This window comes from Cryptosporidium bovis (assembly GCF_009768925.1).
Source record: "Cryptosporidium bovis isolate 45015 chromosome Unknown contig_10, whole genome shotgun sequence".
NCBI lineage: Eukaryota > Apicomplexa > Conoidasida > Eucoccidiorida > Cryptosporidiidae > Cryptosporidium > Cryptosporidium bovis.
In genome coordinates this window covers 115,317-133,182 of record NW_027125029.1, presented here as the reverse complement: position 1 = coordinate 133,182, position 17,866 = coordinate 115,317, and the positions used below count along the sequence as shown (strand labels likewise).

Genomic DNA, 17,866 nt, shown 5'->3' with positions numbered 1-17,866 from the left:
GAAGATATTCTTTGTAAGATATAAGTTGATAAATAGAGTATCCTTTAAGAGAAACACTTGTAGTTTCATATGGACCGTAATTAATGTCGAATCTATATTCTGAAGCAGCCAAGGTGTTGCAAAAAATGGACAAAGGGAGACAGGGTATTAAGTCAGTATTGTATTCTGATTATAGATTTTCAAGAAATATAAGAAAGTTAAGTGCTTTAGTTCATGGAGTATGCAACAGGAAAAATGAAATTGAGTATATTGTGAGGGAGTGCAAAGTTATTGAAAAATTCAAAGGTAAAGGTAGTGACGTTTCAAACACTTGGTTATTGTATGTACTCATTTATGAACAACTTTTTGGCAACCTAAAGATACAAGGAGGTGGTACTCTTGCTGGATTTGTTCGTAAAAACAAAGATAAAATGTATGAATATCTTTCTAAACGGTTTCCTAAGTCACTAAAAAGTCTTGATGACAATAAACAAAAAGATCACATCCCAAGATATTTAAGAGTAAATCAAAGCATCTCAACCGTTAACGATGTATTAGACGCTATTTTCGAACAAATTAGAGGAACAAATCTATTTATAGAAGAGGATTTCTCTAAACTTGTCCGCATAGATGAGGATATTGAAAATTTGATAGTTTGCCAACCTGACATTGCCAGAGCATTGTCACTAGACAGAACCCCAAGTACAAACAACTTACTAAAATCTGGAAAACTAGTTCTTCAGGATAAAGGAAGCTGTTTTTCCGTAGTATCCGCAAAAATATCTCCTGGAGATATTGTTTTGGATGCATGCTCCGCCCCTGGTAGTAAATCAATACAGGCCATTGATATGCTAAACAAGAATGGCTGTCTTATTGCTTTAGATAGGGACAATAATCGAATTAAAACTCTTTTAAAAAGACTAGCAGAAATTCCTTATTTATCTGGTCCTTATATAATGAAGGAGGAGGGAATTTTCGAAGTTACTGAAATCTACTTGGTAAATGATTCTATATTATCCAGTGAGACTGGGTGTATCTTTCTCGAGAAAAATCCAATTACTGAAGAGAATAATTCGGTAGTAAACCTTTTAGATTATAACAAAATGCCAAAATTTTTTATTCAAGTTTTGAATAGAGACTTTTTAAGTCTCAAAAACAACGACTGTAATGAGCTCCCATGGTATAATTTTAGGCATAGCTTAAATAAAGCTCGTATTATACTCTTGGACCCTTCTTGTTCAGGTAGTGGATTACCACAACATGGAAGAATGGACAAAAATTACATTAAAGGCAGACTCAAAAGCTTATCTGAGTTTCAAACAAAAATGCTTATTCATTCGCTAACTTCATTTCCCTCGGTTGAAACTGTATGTTATTCAACGTGTTCTATATTTAAGGAAGAAAATGATTCTGTGGTGTTAAATGCACTTAAAGAATGCGATAAACTGTCAAACTTTAATTTCTTGCTTGACAAGGCTATTAGTAATTGGAGCAATTCTCACATTGAAGATGAAGCAAGCTCTGACAAAGAAATTATTGACAAATGTATATTTCTGAATCAGAAAAGTCATAACTGCCGAGGTTTTTTCCTGGCAAAATTTAGTAGAAATAAAAAATAATTGTATTCGTTGTTATTTGTTATTTTATAACTAAGCTAATATTAATGTTTCTTGAATTTGGTCCTTTATTTTTTATAATATATAAAATAATGCACACAAAGCATGTCTAAATGAGTAATAATACATACCATTACCATGTAATATCATTTCTTTTTTTTGTGAAATAATGAAATTGTATATTTTTGTTGGTTTACTCTATATATGTTTATGTGTCAAGATAGCATGTTCCAGTTTTGTTTTTGGTGCGAAAAATAAGGACTCACAAACCTTACCAAACGAACTAATTAAGCATTGGGTTTCTGACAATAAATATGGGAGATATTATACAAATATGAATATATTTACAGTAATAATACTTCCGAATTGCGAGGATATAGAATTGCTTGAGACAACTGTTAAAAGTTTGCTTTTAACTTCAAATAGAAATTTAATTCATGAGATAATAGTGTTGTTTAAACCCTGTACACATGCAGAAAACAATAAATGGATAAATGAACTTAGAAGTAGTTCACTAAGTGGGTCACTAGTTAATATAGTTGAAACAGAATTACAAGAATCGGGTGACATTCAAAACTTTGCGGGATCAATAGCAACTGGTGATATATTGTTGTTCGTTCCAATTGCAACCCTTTTCCCGAGAAATTGGATGTCAATCATAATGAGAAACTTAAGCGACAACTTCAATACTGTTTCAGTTCCAAACTTCACTGTTTTAAAAAAGGATTCGTGGAAATTTACAACAAATGATTCCGTTTTTTCACCAAAAATGATGTTTTCAAAAATAGATTTTCGAATATTTAATATTCACAATTCCAATCATAACATACCAATGTTTTTCTCTCCTATTTTTGCGGTTAAAAAGGCCTGGTGGGACAAAATTTCTAGGCTATCTGATCCCATGATAAACATGATCTTTAAGGAAAAGATTAATCTAGACATTGGGCTCAGAACATGGGGATGTGGGGGGAGGGTCGTACTAACTCCCAACTTAATATTTGGTATTACAAAATTAGAAACATCACAACCATCACTTGAGATTAGAGAGTTACTTATAGAATCTTGGATTGAAAAAGATATAGCAGAAACAATAATTAAAAATAGTGATAAGTTAAGAAATTTTATTAACGCCTCTTCCAATTATGTGTTTGAAGGTTTAATCAAGAAAAGGAACGAGATAATTGAGAAATTAAACTGTAATTCAAAGTCATTCCTTATTTCAAAGTTTGAGAATGAACTGTATGACATTGGAGCATTTGACAAACCAACAACTCAAATAGAATTGGATAACAGCGATTTGTGCTTGACACTTGTAGAGAAAGGAAATGACAAGAACTCCCTAAATATTGAACTTTCAAAGTGTCTCCGCGATAATCATTCACAATATTTTCATATAGACAGCAAAAGTAAGTTGAGTTTTACTATTTTTACGATGTAGAAACTAATTTTTTTATTAGGGAATATTATAAGACATTTAGGAACAAATACATGTATCAATGTGTTAAGATTTCCAGATAAATCGGCAAAAGTTCCAGTATTCGTGAATCTCACAAAATGTGACTATAATAACAACCACTCTGAAATAGAATACTGGAAAAATCGTTTAGTATTCGGTTCTTATTGCATTCAAGCAAATTCCAAAATGACTTATTTAGAATTGTCAGAGTGTCTGAGAGAAGGCATTACAGGAAGTGAAATGCAACTCTTTAATTCAAGGATAAAATAATATAACACACTTTATTTCATTCACAATTTTAATTATACGTACTTTTATTTCATTTATTGTTTTTACTAAAATATATTTGTTTCTTACCTATGTATTTTCTGCACCAGTGAAAAAGGCGCTAAGAGAGAAAATCACTTTAGACGCTAAATTTTGTAGATTCGTATTCAATTAAACCAACTAAATTTACCTGGAGTAGGGCTCTTCTATTTTAAAAATAGGAACAAAGTACTTTAAATGAAATAAAGGGGTGTATATATTATAATTTTAATGCGATTTTATATTTTATAATGATAAAAGAAGGTAATGAAAAATTTTTTTCAGCTAACGCTGCCAAATATAGACGTCATACTTCATTAGATGGACTTAAAGGGCTTAAAGATAGAAAGTTAAGAGGTAAACTTGTAAACCAACAAAAAGTATTTCATACGGCCTCGGAGAGGCTAGCTGAAAGTGAAATTCTATTACCAGAATCACGTGGTTTTCTTGAGACAGAAGGAATAGAGAAAAGCTATTCAATTTCTCAAAATGAGTTGCAAAAAAATATTAGTATTGGAGCATCAAACAAACGTTTTTCCTTTGATCTGTCATATGGTCCCTACTCCATTGACTATTCAAGGAACGGAAACCAGCTTTTGCTTGGTGGTAAAAAAGGGCATATCTCAATGTTGGATATCTCAAATGGAATTCCAAATATAATAATGGAGCTCCCAATAGAAGATGAAAGAATAAATGACGTCAAATTTCTTCATGACTATACGTTATTTGCAGCTGCCCAAAAGAAATACATTTACATTTATAACAACGAGGGAATAGAAATTCATTGCATTCGTGATCATGTAATGTGTCCATATAAACTGGACTTTTTACCTTATCATTTTTTACTATGTAGTATTGGTGAGTTTGGTGAATTGAAGTATCAGGATATTTCTACAGGACAGATTCCAGCAGTTCATAAAACAGGAAAAGGTTCGTGTCATGTAATGAAGGCCAATCAATATAATGGTGTCGTACATTTAGGGCATAGTGATGGTGTTGTCTCACTATGGACCCCAAATGTACCAACTCCAGTAATGGAAGTATTTTCGCATAAGGGTGGTATTTCCTCCTTAGATGTCTTCAATAACTGTTTAGTTACAGGAGGGAATGACAACTCTTGGAAGGTATGGGACATAAGAAAATATTCAAATTATCATCCATTATATTACTACAAGTCATTCGGAAGTTCGATAAGATCTGTTTCTATTTCCGGAACCAAACTTGTTGCTGTGGGTTTTGGGGGGCATGTACAAGTTTGGAAGGACTTATTCTCCAAGTCAAAACAAACGACCCCATATATGACTCATAATCACCCAAATATAAAAATTTCTGAAGTTAAATTTCAGCCGTGGAATGATGTTCTCTGTATTGGGCATACACATGGAGCTGAAACAATCATTATACCGGGAGCAGGCTCTCCTAATTTCGACTCAAGAGAGTGCAATATATTTGAAAATTCTAAGCAAAGGAGAAACAAGGAGGTCAGAATGCTTTTGGAGAAACTGAGTGCCTCAACAATCACCCTCAATCCTAATATTATCGGGAAAATCGATAAAAGTCCACGTGTCACAGAAGTGCCAGAGAAAAGTGCGAGCAAAACCCCAAAAAACAAGAATACCAAGAAGATGAGGGGGAGATCGAAAATAGGAAATTTAATGAGGAACAAACAAAAATCATATGCGGATATGATAAGAAAAAAGGCAAGTGAGATTGCCCGATCTAGAAGGGAAATGAAACTAAAAAAGGATTCGAGCGAAAATGACAAGCTTGAAGAAATCTCGTTCACTAAGGGAACAAAAGTAAGGAATGCACTTGATATATTCAGGACCTTTTAGGATTTTTGTTATTTAATTATATCTCTATTTCGGTAACTCAAAAGTTGAAATTATTTGTATGCCTTATTCAAACCCATGTGCTCTCTTCTATTAAAAAAATTTGTTGAATGAGATAACAGTTTGTGTCACAAAAAAATATAATTACAAAACTCAACCCATATTTAAAATAAATATGGGCAGTGGGTATGTTTTAGATTTGATTTAGGTGCGACATATATGTCCTTGAAGACGAGGAGTTAGTGCAAGGTAAATATATATGTTGGGTATTGGCGCCAACTAGTGGGCTTTTTTTTCACCTCTTTTGTGTGGAATACATTAAAAGTTGAATCTCCAAAAGAGGTAGATACCAATAAAAAAATCCTTTTCTGGCGACTATAGTACAATAAGAGAATATATATATGTGTATGGACTACATATTCATATTATAGAAGGCACTTCTTCCATAACAAAAAAAAGCAGGAAAAATGGGATTTTACTCAAGGGGAGGTTTGTCCGTATTAATAGAATCAATAACATCATTAGGTGATTCTCATGGACTATATGACTATGAAAGGAAAGAAAAAACCAATTACTCTGTATCTGTTGACGATAATTGTGATTCATATTTACTATTCGTTGACAATGAGACTGGACAGCTTATGATTCAACCTGATGTTGAAGACACTTTCTCCGATGAAATCCAGAATTTGGAACAGGGAGAAAAAATAAAAAAAAATGATGTTTCCAAAAAAATTATGGAGATCAATAAAAGGTTAAACCCTACAATAAGATTATACTTGTCAAAGAATTCTTGGTACATTGAAGCAATGAGGGGTGAAAAAAACATACTTGACAAACCACTGAATTGCAACTCAGTGAGTTCAAATCCAACGACTCAATTCAATACGGAAGTTGGTGATTCAACTGGTGTTTGCAATTCTCACTCTCGTGAGAAAAAATATAAACAAAGAGATAATCGTCTTTGGGTTGTCGCACCCAAGACATTTCCAGGAATACCCCTGGCTAAGCGAGATATAATTAAGCTAGGTCGTTGTAAAATGTTGATTCATGAAATAGTTCACACTTCTTCGACAGCAACTGATGTTTGTTCCAAATTGCCATACCTACCATTAACCAGACGGGATGATTTAGCAACTGATATAGATTCATTTTTGAGAATGACTCCTTCAGTAAATGTTGTTGGAAATAGGTATTTAATTGAAGAAATACGGGATGACGGTGATATCCAATCTAATATTTCACACTTAATGCCAGGAAATGATACGTTCAATGATCTCTCTGAAAGTACCACAAAGAGCATTTTAAATTCAGGATTGGTAAATACCAAATCTTTTGTTGGTGAAAATAAAGACGAGATGCCAGGTAACATAAAAGAGTCAAATAGTCTTCGAAAATTGTCAGACTTTTTTGATCATGAACCCAAAGATGATAGTGCTGAAAATAGAGAAACCGGCACCGAAAATGACCCCATGTGGGCAAGTCAATATAGATGTAATGAAAATAAGGATTCCGATATTGAAAATAAAAATTCCGAGAATAACCAAAATACACAAACAAAATGCTGTAGAATTTGTCTTTCTGATGATGGAGATGGTTTCAATAGTTCGAATGAACCATTTAATCCATTAATATGCCCTTGTGATTGCAAGGGATCTCTTGAATATGTTCATTTACAATGCCTAAGAACATGGCTTGAATCGCGTATTGAAATTCCGTCAGGTTGGCTTCTTCATACAGGAAGAAATAATGTTTTTGAGGGTTTTAATTATGGACAGCTCGTAAGGTCACCAAGTGTTCAGAGTTCCACCCATTACTTGCAAATTCGTGATAGAATTAAGAGGAAACTAGTGTTGATCTTAAAGAGATTGGCATCTCGCATTTCTGTTTCAAAAAATCCAGTAAATACACCGGCATGTCTCCAACTAAAGAAGTTTGATTGCGAGCTTTGTAAGGTAAGTTTTCCGATGCAACTGCAAGTTATTACAGCAGAAAATTCAACAATGGCGATGCCACTGTTCAGAATACCACGCCCAAGATTTCCATATATGGTTCTCGTTCCAATTGAAGGTGAACATTCATCAAAAATGGGCCAGATCATAGTTTCATTTGGGGAGTCAAATATACCAGTTTGCATCGGTAGAGGACACAATTCTGACATCAGATTAGGCGAGATAAGTGTTAGCAGAGCACATGCACAATTCCAACACTGCTTCTTCAATAATTCCTATAATATTTGTCTATTGGATATGAAAAGTAAATTCGGGTCTCTAATTGAGCTTAAAAGGCCATTGAAACTCGGTAAAGAAGGCCTATCAATACAGATAGGGAGGGCCTTAATCTCATTTAAGACTTTTAGATCGAACAAATCTATTTCAAATGTCATTCAATCTATAACTAGTTGCGCGATACAACGAAAACAGAAATTTCCGGAAGAAAAAAATGAATGGCAGACTAGAATGTGTAAAAGGAGTATTAACCTCACGGTTGATTCTTCAATCAATGTAAATTTTGTGAATACCAACTTTGAAGGTTCAGCCAGAAGTGTTACTAATACTTCATTCGTTCACACAGGAGGGTTTGAAGGTTATTCTTCAGATCAAGAAGACAAACAAAACCAAATAAGAGAAAAGCAAATTGACAAAACTCAGTCAAGGCATCATTATATGTTTGAACCCTAGAATTCGATAGAACTTTTACCACTTTTTTGTTGAAATTAAATTTTTTTCCTTTTTTTTTAATACCAACTTAAGATCGGCTCATTTTTTCAAGTCGCTGAGAAGTATTGGGGCGGTAAAGTAGCACATTGAGATTCTAGCTGGTTATTTTTTTCGGTTAATTTTTTAAAATTTTTCGTTCTGTAAGGTTCTTGGAGAAAGTAGTTGACTAATGACATTTTGTTTTACTCACCTGTTTGAATTCATTGTCCTAACATTGAATTCACTCGCTATTCTAAATGACAGAAGGTTTTTAAGGAACTGTAGGTTTGAACTGGAGCAGTATGGCAATAAATGGTATTTAACTAACAAATATTAGATGGGCTAGATAAGCCTATATATGGTGATACTGCAAGAAACCAAGTAACTATTTTCCTCTATGCGATAAGAACATATTTAAGGTGTAAGTTAAAATTATACAAATGTACATATACCTTTTATAACTCTTTATTAAGTTCCTCTAATAATATTGAACATTCTAATTATATTTTTCGAACTTATATTTGGATAGACCACTCTTTTTTTGAGAGCATTTTTATTTAACTTTTTTTCATAATTGTACTTAAAAAGTGTAACTATTCGACTTCGAGTAATTCACACTCGTTTCTAAGTGATTTCATAAGCTCTTCAAATTCAATGTAGACGTAGTTCTTGTTTCCCAGAAATCTACATTGAATCTTTCTGTTCTCAACCAATATTTTCTAAGTATGAAGTTAAATAATTGCGTTTAATCCATTTATACTTACAGGGAGGACTTTTGAAATTATTAATTTTAAATTATAATCAACGCCTTGTATATTATTAATCCTCTCTTCAATAAGTGGGAGGGTGACACAATCTATAATTAAATTTTGAAAGTTGTGGGAAGTGAATGAGTATAGGGGGTTAAAATTACCTTCTTTTGTATTGCAATCCTTAATGTTTACTCTGAGTATATTTTCATAAGATTAAAAAAATTACCCAAAAAAATTGTGTGTGCACAAAGATTATCGAACTCACTTTATCACCGAAATATCGTGTTCCTCTTCATCATCATTAAAATGGATGTAACTACCTCCGATAAAATAGAAAATGGCTTTTATTTGGGAAATCAACTCAATGGGTTCTTTTTTATCCATTTATTCCGAATGTTTCTTATAATTATCCAACAAACAAGCTTTTCTTTTTTTTGGCAGTTTACTTGGAATCGTTCTCAGGCTGACCGTGACCAAAATAATACAAATTTGTGTGGAATGGACGCCAAATTGGCGCCTAATTATGTGTTCAATCTATATGTAAACTTAACAAACGGTGATAATCATGGAAAGCATTCATAATATTTTTGAATATTATAGTAAGAAAAATAATAGGGTATCAGATTTAGTATTTAATAGACCAGTAGGGCAATTTTTGTGTATTTCTGATTAAGAGGAGAAGCTAGTGTGAGGATAGGCTAATTTAAAAATGGACGAGGATGAATTAAAATTAAACAAAAATGAATCGATACAATTCAGTTTAAGAGGTTTGGGAATATTTAGTGGTGGTCCTAACAGTCCAGAAAAATTAAGCAATGCTAAGAATACAAGTATTTTAAGGACTGATCTAGAAAATGAGTACTTGTTAAAGAATATAATAGATGAGTACACACTCGAAAAATTGGCCTATTTTCAAAACTGGGATTCAATATTTTTGTCTTGGGTCGAATGTTTGCATTCAAAAAACAGCGTTGGAGAATTAATTAAATATATTGTTGAAATACTTGAGAAACTGACGCGGAAATTAGAACAAGAGCATCAATATCATATAGAAGGGTATGGAGATATAATCATAGAGAAAATACTTTCTAATATGCTATCTAAACACTTAATTAGCAGTAGAGCAAATGATTCAGAAAACTCTGGAAAATTTATCGTTAATACTAATTTTATTTATGAGCTTATTCTTCATCTAAATGATTCATGTTTAATGACATATACAGAAACGATTAAATGTATACAAAAAATAATTCACTTTTCACAACTAGAAGTTTCTTGCAACGACACAACAAATTGTAGGGTAGATTGTGCCTCTGGTGAATCAAAATCAAGAGAATGCTTAATAGATGGGTTAATTATGCAATTATGTAAGCTAGTGCAACATCATAACTCTATTATTCGAACTGAGATTGTAGGAATTCTTATATACGCAATATTGGCAGTTCCAATGTCATCAAAATATCCATACAATCCGACAAGGATAGTTCAAGCATTAGTTTGGTCTATTTTTGACGATGAAGAAGATGTGGTTTTTAGATCAATTGATGGTTTACGTGTCTATTTATCTGTCGTCGGAAAGGATTACTTTAATACTGTAATTAACCTGGCTGTTGACGCAATCCCTATCGAAAGAAAACAGTCTTCTATTTATAATCCCTTGAAACTACTTCACCAAAGGATTTTAGAGAATACGCAATTGCCTGATATTGTAGATGGCGTAATTTCTTTCTCTGACTTTAATTTTTCATCAACAGATGATTTAAGAGAAGTTGAAATGCAACAAGTTACATATAGTAGAAACGATCAAACTTCTGAAAATATTCAATCAGGTGTTAATAAGATGCTAAAGGTAAATTCTAAAAGTAAAACAAATTCAAATTGTCGAGAAAATGAAGTAAAAGATAAAGTCAGAAGTAAAGTTGAATCAGTTAAAACAGGAGAAAATAACATAGAAGATTTTCCCGGAAACAATCCAATGAGTAATGAGTGTTTAGAGCTTATTACAAAAAATGCAGTCGATTTTCTATTGAATAGTGAACTTATAACAGAAGACTGGGGTCGCGTGGTTGAAGAGATTACGAATCTAAGGAGAGTAATTATTTATCACTCTTTATTCCTAAATAAAGTTCTTCCATGTCGTACCGCATGTCATAAAAATTTAATTAATACAACGCTTGTTGGAGAAAGCATTGTAAGATGGGTATGCTCACTTAGATCATGTGTTTGTAAATGTGCATTGCAAGGTATAGGAGACCTATATGTCCACTGCAGTCCATCTCTCGATCTCGGAAAACTAATTGATATTTCACTGGAAAAGATACTTAAACGTACAACAGATCGCAATAAATTCATCACAAATGACGCAACAAAAACACTCTTGACTATCTGCACAGTCAAAGCAGGAGACAAATTGCTTGGGAAGCTAATTAACCATGGATTAAAAAGTAGAAGCACTGTTATTATACAAAATATATTAAAAGCAACAGCAGTGGTACTGGAAAAGATAGGGGCAAATATTCTCAAGTGTAGTCATTTTTTCCCATGTTTAGAATTTATACACAGTAATATTGGGGGTCCCACACCCGAGATAAGAACATATTCAAAGTTATGTATAAGAATAATACTTGAAAATGTTGATTGGAAATCAATTAACCAGGCCTTAAAAAAGTCAGTTGCGCCTTTCAAATTGAGTAACTTCCAAAAAGACTTCGAGGACGTGATAAGACCTGATGATTCAAAGAGAAGATTACCACCTAGTGCCAAATATCTAGATAGTAAGCATTTATAATAAGTAAAAATAAAAGCCTCTTTATAGTTCATCTGGCTGTGGTCTTGGCTTTTGCTTATCTTCTTTACCTTGATCTTTGGCCTTCTTAGACTTCCATTCTTCTACTTTTTTAATATCAGGTAACTTTGGTAAGGGATCAACAGGTGCTCTGCCTGTTGTCAATTCAATCAGGAATGAATTCAATGATTCTACAGTAAAGCTTCCTCGATGTGTTGAAAATTTTTGTTTTTCCATATTAATGGCAACTGTTGCTGGATATCCAAATGCAAGGTTAAGTTTCTCCTCAAAATCGAATTGAGATCCTCCCTCGGACCACAGAAATCGGATTGATAAGGTTGCAGATGCCAAAATAACATCTCTGTAAATACTTAAGTACCTTTCCCTCTCTTTATCACTTGAATCTAGAATGTGTGGTAAGAATGCGATCACACACAATCCTTTTGAACACGAGTTCTCAAAAATTTCTTGGCTTGTGAGTTGTTTAACACTCACTGATTTAGACTGAAATTTTATTCCAAATTCGAACATGTCGTTTGCTGTTCGAGGACCATTATAAGGTATTGGATCTTTTCCATTCATTCCTGCAGGAAACATCAGAATCGTAGGAAACCCCTTAATCTTGTATCTGTGTGCGAGCATTGTGTGTTTTGTAGCATCGACTTCTGCTATTTTTATTTTGTCCTGGGCCAGGTTGCCAAGTTCTTCCCATTCAGGAGCAAGACTTTTGCAGTGTCCACACCAAGGAGCATAAAATTTGATAAACCAAGAGTTTTCAGTATCTTTTGTTACCATAGTATCGAAGTTATCGTCAGTTAGCTCAATCACACTCGATTTAGTATTTTTTTTCTTATTTTCCTTCTTTTGCGTTGTTTTCCCTTTTAAACGTGAGTTCACAACATCTTTTAATGCACTTAAGGATGCATTGAGTAAACCTTCTGCAGTTCTAGGTCCGGTATAGTCTTTTGGTTTTGTTGAAGATTCAACAAAGATCTTTACGGTTGGAAACCCCTGAATTCCATACTCTGCCATTTCAGATTGGTCATCTATTGCAACGAAAGGTACGATACCCTTTAAAGCACTTGCTATTTTTTCATATTCAGGAGCAAAAGCTTGACAATGTCCACACCATTCTGCAAAAAACTCTACAACAACAACAGGATTTTCTTTCAATATTTTCTTTAGCTGTGCTCCTTTAACTACTTTAACTTGTGAGTTGCTACCATATAAACATGCACAAAACAACGGAGTGCAAATTAAAATAGTTAAGAAAAAAAGCCTCGAGATGTTTGATACTTTTTTATACATAATGAAAAGAATAATATTCTTGCCTATTGAAGTGATCACAATTAAAAAGTAAGAGTTTTCTTCTATGTACCAAATTAGGATTTTTATCGCATTAATTCCCCTCAAAATTAATTTTCAGATAAGAGACGAAAACCTAAGCGCGCCAGATAATGTGGTACCAGTAAATTAATCTAATTAATATTACGGTCCTCTTGCACTTTTCAATTTAATATATATTTATTTGTAATTACACTTCTTGGTGTTAACAAGTTAAAAATGGCTTCTGTTTACATTGATGAAAACTCAGAACTTGAGACTTCTATAAAGTCACTATTGTCTATGAAGTCATTGAAGTGGATCTTTGTTGGTGGCAAAGGCGGAGTTGGGAAAACAACAACTTCTTGTTCAATTGCTTCCAAGCTTGCTGAAGAGAGAAGAAGTGTAAGTTTGACTGATTTTCCATGATCTTATCATTTATTTAACTTCTCTCCAGGTCTTAATTCTTTCTACAGACCCTGCACATAACTTAAGTGATGCATTCGGTCAAAGTTTCAGTAGTACTCCGTCACTGGTAAGGGGGTACAATAATCTGTATGGAATGGAACTAGATTCATCCTTTGAGGAAGAAATTGAGTCCAAGTTGAATGAGGATAAAGGTTTTTTTTCTAAGCTTATACCTGATTTTCTATCATCTTTTCCTGGAATAGACGAAGCACTTGGATTTGCTACTTTAATGCAAACAGTAAGATCAATGCCTTACAGTGTAATTGTTTTTGACACCGCACCTACTGGTCATACACTAAGACTTTTAGGTTTTCCTTCATTATTAGAAAATTTTTTATATAAAATATCAGGTTTTAAAGATAATATATCAGGTGCATTTCAGTTATTTAATTCACTTTCTGGGAGGTCAACTGAAGAAAACAATATAAGTTTAAAGCTAGACGAATTGAGAGCAACCACAATTTCTATAAGAGAGGTTTTTCAAGATCCTTTAAGTACCTCATTTGTTTGTGTTTGCATCCCAGAATTCCTTTCTGTATATGAGACAGAAAGATTAATTCAAGAATTAGCTAAACAGTCTATAAATTGTTCACACATTGTTGTGAATCAAGTTATGTTTCCAATAGATGTCCCACCGAAGACTTCTTGTATAGCAGAGGATACGGACAATCCTGAGCATAATGAGTTTATATTTAGAAGGGAATATTCAAAAGATGAGTTGCCTTCTGATGCCGTCAAACTCAGGAACTTCACAATTGAGGTTATGTCAAATTACAACCATCTTTTGAAGTACTCGGAACTACTACACTCAAGATACTATAACAGAAGAAATATGCAAAGAAAGTATCTAAAGCAAATAATAGATTTATACAGCGAAGATTTTAATATAGCATTTATTCCAATGATGACCAGTGAGGTAAGTGTAGAACAAAGCAAACACCTAGGCAAAGTCAAAAGTTTACTATTAAAATTTTAGGTCAGAGGTTCAGAACTACTAAAAAATTTTGGTTCTTTGCTTATGGAAACTACAGACTTAAGCAAATTAATGGGGAACGGAGATGAAAATATATTTCCATAAAATTCATGTTAATAAGTACATCGTCATTTATCGTTTCTTCCTTCTATTTGATCTCCTAACGTTACTTCCGGTGAGAACCGCTTTCTTTGCTGTGGATGGAGCACTTTTCACGCTTGAGGACGACTCTGTAGTAATGGCACCTTGGTGACCACCTTCTTTTTCGCACCGTTTCCCTCTCTTAGAATTCTTATTAAGTTTTTTAAATGAGGCTCTTTCTTCTTTTGGTAGCCACCTATCTGGATCGGGTGGAGGGCCTGGTTCGTCTGGGTTGAATCCTTTTGGATACCTTGGCTTTCTTTTTTTTCTCTTTTTTACGGCCTCAGTTCCATTAGAATGCTCCTTTGTTGAAGGATCGTGCTTTGTTATATTTTCCGAAAAGAAGTCTGAACCATCTAGTATCTCGGCATCCATTGAAAATATATGGGATGGGAGCTTGTTGGTTAATCTTCTAATTAGTGAGTTAGGAACTTGAGATTTGCTTAAAGTCAATGCCGTAACATAACCAGTAATTGCGTTGTTATTATTTGTATCATCAAAAGTATTCATTACGAATGAAAAACATTCAGTAGCCTCTTTATATAGTCCCCATTTTATAAGAAAGTTACCAAATATACATAGAATGTTTGCTTTGGTATGATTATCTAATTTCATTTCACAATATTTGGAAGTCGCAGTTCCATTTATTCCTGACAACATCATTATTAGTTTTTGTCTAATTAATTCTGGAGCAGAATTAGAGTATTTTTCAAATGTAACTAGAACCAATAAATGTAAAAATCGTTCCAAGGAATTAGGGTTTATTTCTAAATCAAAGAAACTTTTTGAAAATCTAACAGTAATAGAGTCTGTTATGTTCTGTGCTATATTAATGTTTTTTAACTTCAATAAGATAGTAATTAGTGATATTGAGATAGATAAATCCTCAGGAAATTTTTTGTGGAGAAAGTCAACGTGTGATAAGGCTTTTTTTGTTTTACCTTGAAGTAAATAAATTGAAATTTTAAATAATTCAAGTTTAAGATCTCCATTTGAATATTTAGTTGCTTCCTTAATATAGTGGCCAGATTCGCATTTATCAAAGGACATTAGAGCTTTGTTCAATGAAATAATAAAGTTTTGTTTCATTGTCATTTTGTATTCTATATTCTCTTTAGAAGCTATTGAAAGACGTTTTAGGCCGTCAATGAAGCTGAGGTGGTTCTGATTTTTGGAAATCGAGTTCATGTTGTTGAATACAGAAACACCCAAGTGAATCATAGAAGGCTCAATCTGCATTCCATCTAAACCAAATTTTTCGAGACACTCTTTGTAAATGTCCTTCGCAGACTGAACATCACCAAATTGCTGTAAGATAAATGCCCTCATAACCATGAATGAACACAAATCTGAGGGATTTGCTTCACTACTAGCATTAGTCATATTATCTGATTCAATTGATGAATTGTAAATGGATTCTGACATCTCCAAGGCAGTCAGTGCATTATCATAGTCCTTATTTGATATATAAAGACAACAACGATTGAACCAGTATTCAAAGGAATCTGTAATAAATTCAGGAGTTTCAAAATCATCTATGTTATTCACGTAATTATCTAGTGAAGATAGGACGGCTAAATGATTAACCTCCAACATTTCCAATTCCTCCTGCGAATTGTCAGTTAGAGTTTGCTTAAGTTCCGAGTATATACTGTTACACTCGGTAAATCTGCCCAATCTATATAAAATCTGGGCTTTTAGATGACATATTGCTCTATTTTCAGACTTTTTTAGCTCTTTCAAAGGGTTACCTAGCTGTTCAAGGCATTCCAAGGCCTTTTCAAAGTTGTTCATTCTGTAAAGGCAATACGACTTTTCATATGGGAGTTCTATACCACTACTTTCTAAGTCTCTTATCTGGAAAAGCGCTTGATTCCACATTTTTCTTTGTATTAAACAAAAAATTTTCATTCTTTGAACATCAGCATCTTGAAGGCCTCGGGACTTAATGCGGTCACAAATATGGTTCGCTGCCTCGTACTGCTCAGATTCAACTAGTGCACTCAATTCTTGGAACAAATCTTCCATTTTCTCCATAAGTCAATTCATTATACATAAATTAATAGGAAAACAACCACAAGTCAAATAAATTAAGGTTAGGGGGGGAGTCGCAAGAGACAATAGAGCGCTACCAAGGCCGATTTACGAATACGGGAGTCGAAATCGAAACCGACTGTCGAGGCTTCTGGATGGACAGGTTGCAATTGGAGGGTTGTAAGATGGAAATAAGAGGAAGGTAAAGGATCAGGGGCGAAGCGTAAAAATACCTAAGGGAAACTGCTGACGCAGTGGGAAAAACGACAAACAAATGAGTAGAATAGTTAGTTGATAACAAGACTTTTTAACTAAGTACTCTATCTCGGGTAATACCGAAGATTATCTCAATATAAGATCATGGGTAGGTAGAAGAATCACTTCTTCCCGGAACGTGTAACTATTTGTTTCTTGAGTGTCGGTGGAAGTGAAGATTCAAGCTTCTTTGCTTTCTCCAAATCCTTCATGACCAAAGTATACAAGTATCTGCTGCATCTGATCTTGAATTTAGTAGTGATGTGGTTATCTTTTTTTACCTTAACGACCGTAACGGATTTCGCATCAGAACGACGTGATGTGTTTATAAAATCTCTCAAGTCAGTGATTTGAACTGGCATTGTCAAAGTAATCCTTAGTAAATTTCAAAGAGTCTCTTCAACAAAACTTGTGATTGTAAATATGTGAACAGAGGATTTAATTCAAAATCAATATAAGTTCAGTAGTGAAAAATCACAATCCCCTTCAGTTTAACCTAAAATGCCTTGGGTTGTCTCAATGTCTCAAAGGTGAGCGGTAAATATTTTATTTGAAGCTACTTTGCGGTAAAATTGTTACTTTCTCATTAATTAATGAAAACAAGGTACAAATATTGCATTATAATTGCGACGAGTAGTTAATTTCGCTACACTTTTTGAATATAATTTAAAAGGCAAATATATTTTTTATTCTACATTTTAGTTGCATAATTACCGCCACAGTATTTATTTTGAATGCACGCACATTGGATCTAAATTGAAAAAAATATAATGTTGAAAATTAAGTTATTATGGAAAAATCAACGATAAAGTAACATAAAAAAAGAAATATCCGTGTGACAATGTCTTTTTTTAGTAACTCAATCACAAAAATATGTGGACTTCGGGATGAAAAAAAATCAATTTGGGGTATAAAGGAAATTCGTTTTCCGTTAATATCAATATTTTTGAGTTTATTTTTTCCACCAATAGGATGTATTACTTTTTTAGCAATGTCAAGGGTACCAAAATCAAGCCAAAAATATAAAGTTTCAGTGGTCGCATTGTATGTAGGATCATTATTATCGGTTGTTTATACGTTCTTAATTGCAATGTTTTTATTGAAAATAACAGGACCTAAGAGAATGCCCTATGTTCACATAGGAAGTCAATATTAGTGTTTAGAATTTGTTAGGAGTTCTGTGTATACAATAGGAATTTTTAAAGGTACATTGAATAAGATAAATAATTTTTTGTTTTCGTTTTCGG

The 17,866-nt window shown here is 33.3% G+C and overlaps 10 protein-coding genes across 10 annotated transcripts; 7 read left to right on the top strand and 3 right to left on the bottom strand.

Annotated features, from left to right (window-relative positions):
* Nucleotides 1-83: 83 nt before the first annotated feature.
* On the top strand, nucleotides 84-1,598 carry FG379_000351 (uncharacterized protein; the record flags this gene model as incomplete). Its single annotated transcript, XM_067325761.1, has 1 exon — nucleotides 84-1,598. The coding sequence occupies one exon, from the start codon at nucleotides 84-86 to the stop codon at nucleotides 1,596-1,598; it is 1,515 nt and encodes a 504-aa protein (XP_067183305.1).
* A 166-nt stretch (nucleotides 1,599-1,764) lies between these two features.
* On the top strand, nucleotides 1,765-3,033 carry FG379_000350 (UDP-N-acetyl-D-galactosamine; the record flags this gene model as incomplete). The annotated part of the gene is made up of 1 exon (XM_067325760.1): nucleotides 1,765-3,033. One exon carries the CDS (start codon nucleotides 1,765-1,767, stop codon nucleotides 3,031-3,033), a length of 1,269 nt encoding a protein of 422 aa, XP_067183304.1.
* Nucleotides 3,034-3,608: 575 nt separating this feature from the next.
* FG379_000349 (uncharacterized protein) lies at nucleotides 3,609-5,192 on the top strand (the record flags this gene model as incomplete). Its single annotated transcript, XM_067325759.1, has 1 exon — nucleotides 3,609-5,192. One exon carries the CDS (start codon nucleotides 3,609-3,611, stop codon nucleotides 5,190-5,192), a length of 1,584 nt encoding a protein of 527 aa, XP_067183303.1.
* A 464-nt stretch (nucleotides 5,193-5,656) lies between these two features.
* Nucleotides 5,657-7,870, top strand: FG379_000348 (Ssm4 ring finger fused to a forkhead associated (FHA) domain (apicomplexan specific architecture); the record flags this gene model as incomplete). Its single annotated transcript, XM_067325758.1, has 1 exon — nucleotides 5,657-7,870. One exon carries the CDS (start codon nucleotides 5,657-5,659, stop codon nucleotides 7,868-7,870), a length of 2,214 nt encoding a protein of 737 aa, XP_067183302.1.
* Nucleotides 7,871-8,619: 749 nt separating this feature from the next.
* FG379_000346 (uncharacterized protein) lies at nucleotides 8,620-9,024 on the bottom strand (the record flags this gene model as incomplete). Its single annotated transcript, XM_067325756.1, has 3 exons — nucleotides 8,620-8,744; nucleotides 8,802-8,833; nucleotides 8,906-9,024. 3 exons carry the CDS (start codon nucleotides 9,022-9,024, stop codon nucleotides 8,620-8,622), a joined length of 276 nt encoding a protein of 91 aa, XP_067183300.1.
* Nucleotides 9,025-9,349: 325 nt separating this feature from the next.
* On the top strand, nucleotides 9,350-11,428 carry FG379_000345 (uncharacterized protein; the record flags this gene model as incomplete). The annotated part of the gene is made up of 1 exon (XM_067325755.1): nucleotides 9,350-11,428. The coding sequence occupies one exon, from the start codon at nucleotides 9,350-9,352 to the stop codon at nucleotides 11,426-11,428; it is 2,079 nt and encodes a 692-aa protein (XP_067183299.1).
* A 21-nt stretch (nucleotides 11,429-11,449) lies between these two features.
* On the bottom strand, nucleotides 11,450-12,733 carry FG379_000344 (disulfide isomerase-related protein; the record flags this gene model as incomplete). The annotated part of the gene is made up of 1 exon (XM_067325754.1): nucleotides 11,450-12,733. One exon carries the CDS (start codon nucleotides 12,731-12,733, stop codon nucleotides 11,450-11,452), a length of 1,284 nt encoding a protein of 427 aa, XP_067183298.1.
* A 255-nt stretch (nucleotides 12,734-12,988) lies between these two features.
* FG379_000343 (uncharacterized protein) lies at nucleotides 12,989-14,294 on the top strand (the record flags this gene model as incomplete). Its single annotated transcript, XM_067325753.1, has 3 exons — nucleotides 12,989-13,153; nucleotides 13,206-14,132; nucleotides 14,193-14,294. The coding sequence occupies 3 exons, from the start codon at nucleotides 12,989-12,991 to the stop codon at nucleotides 14,292-14,294; spliced, it is 1,194 nt and encodes a 397-aa protein (XP_067183297.1).
* Nucleotides 14,295-14,321: 27 nt separating this feature from the next.
* On the bottom strand, nucleotides 14,322-16,358 carry FG379_000342 (signal recognition particle 72 kDa (SRP72); the record flags this gene model as incomplete). Its single annotated transcript, XM_067325752.1, has 1 exon — nucleotides 14,322-16,358. One exon carries the CDS (start codon nucleotides 16,356-16,358, stop codon nucleotides 14,322-14,324), a length of 2,037 nt encoding a protein of 678 aa, XP_067183296.1.
* Nucleotides 16,359-17,120: 762 nt separating this feature from the next.
* Nucleotides 17,121-17,775, top strand: FG379_000341 (uncharacterized protein; the record flags this gene model as incomplete). The annotated part of the gene is made up of 2 exons (XM_067325751.1): nucleotides 17,121-17,149; nucleotides 17,475-17,775. 2 exons carry the CDS (start codon nucleotides 17,121-17,123, stop codon nucleotides 17,773-17,775), a joined length of 330 nt encoding a protein of 109 aa, XP_067183295.1.
* Nucleotides 17,776-17,866: the final 91 nt, after the last annotated feature.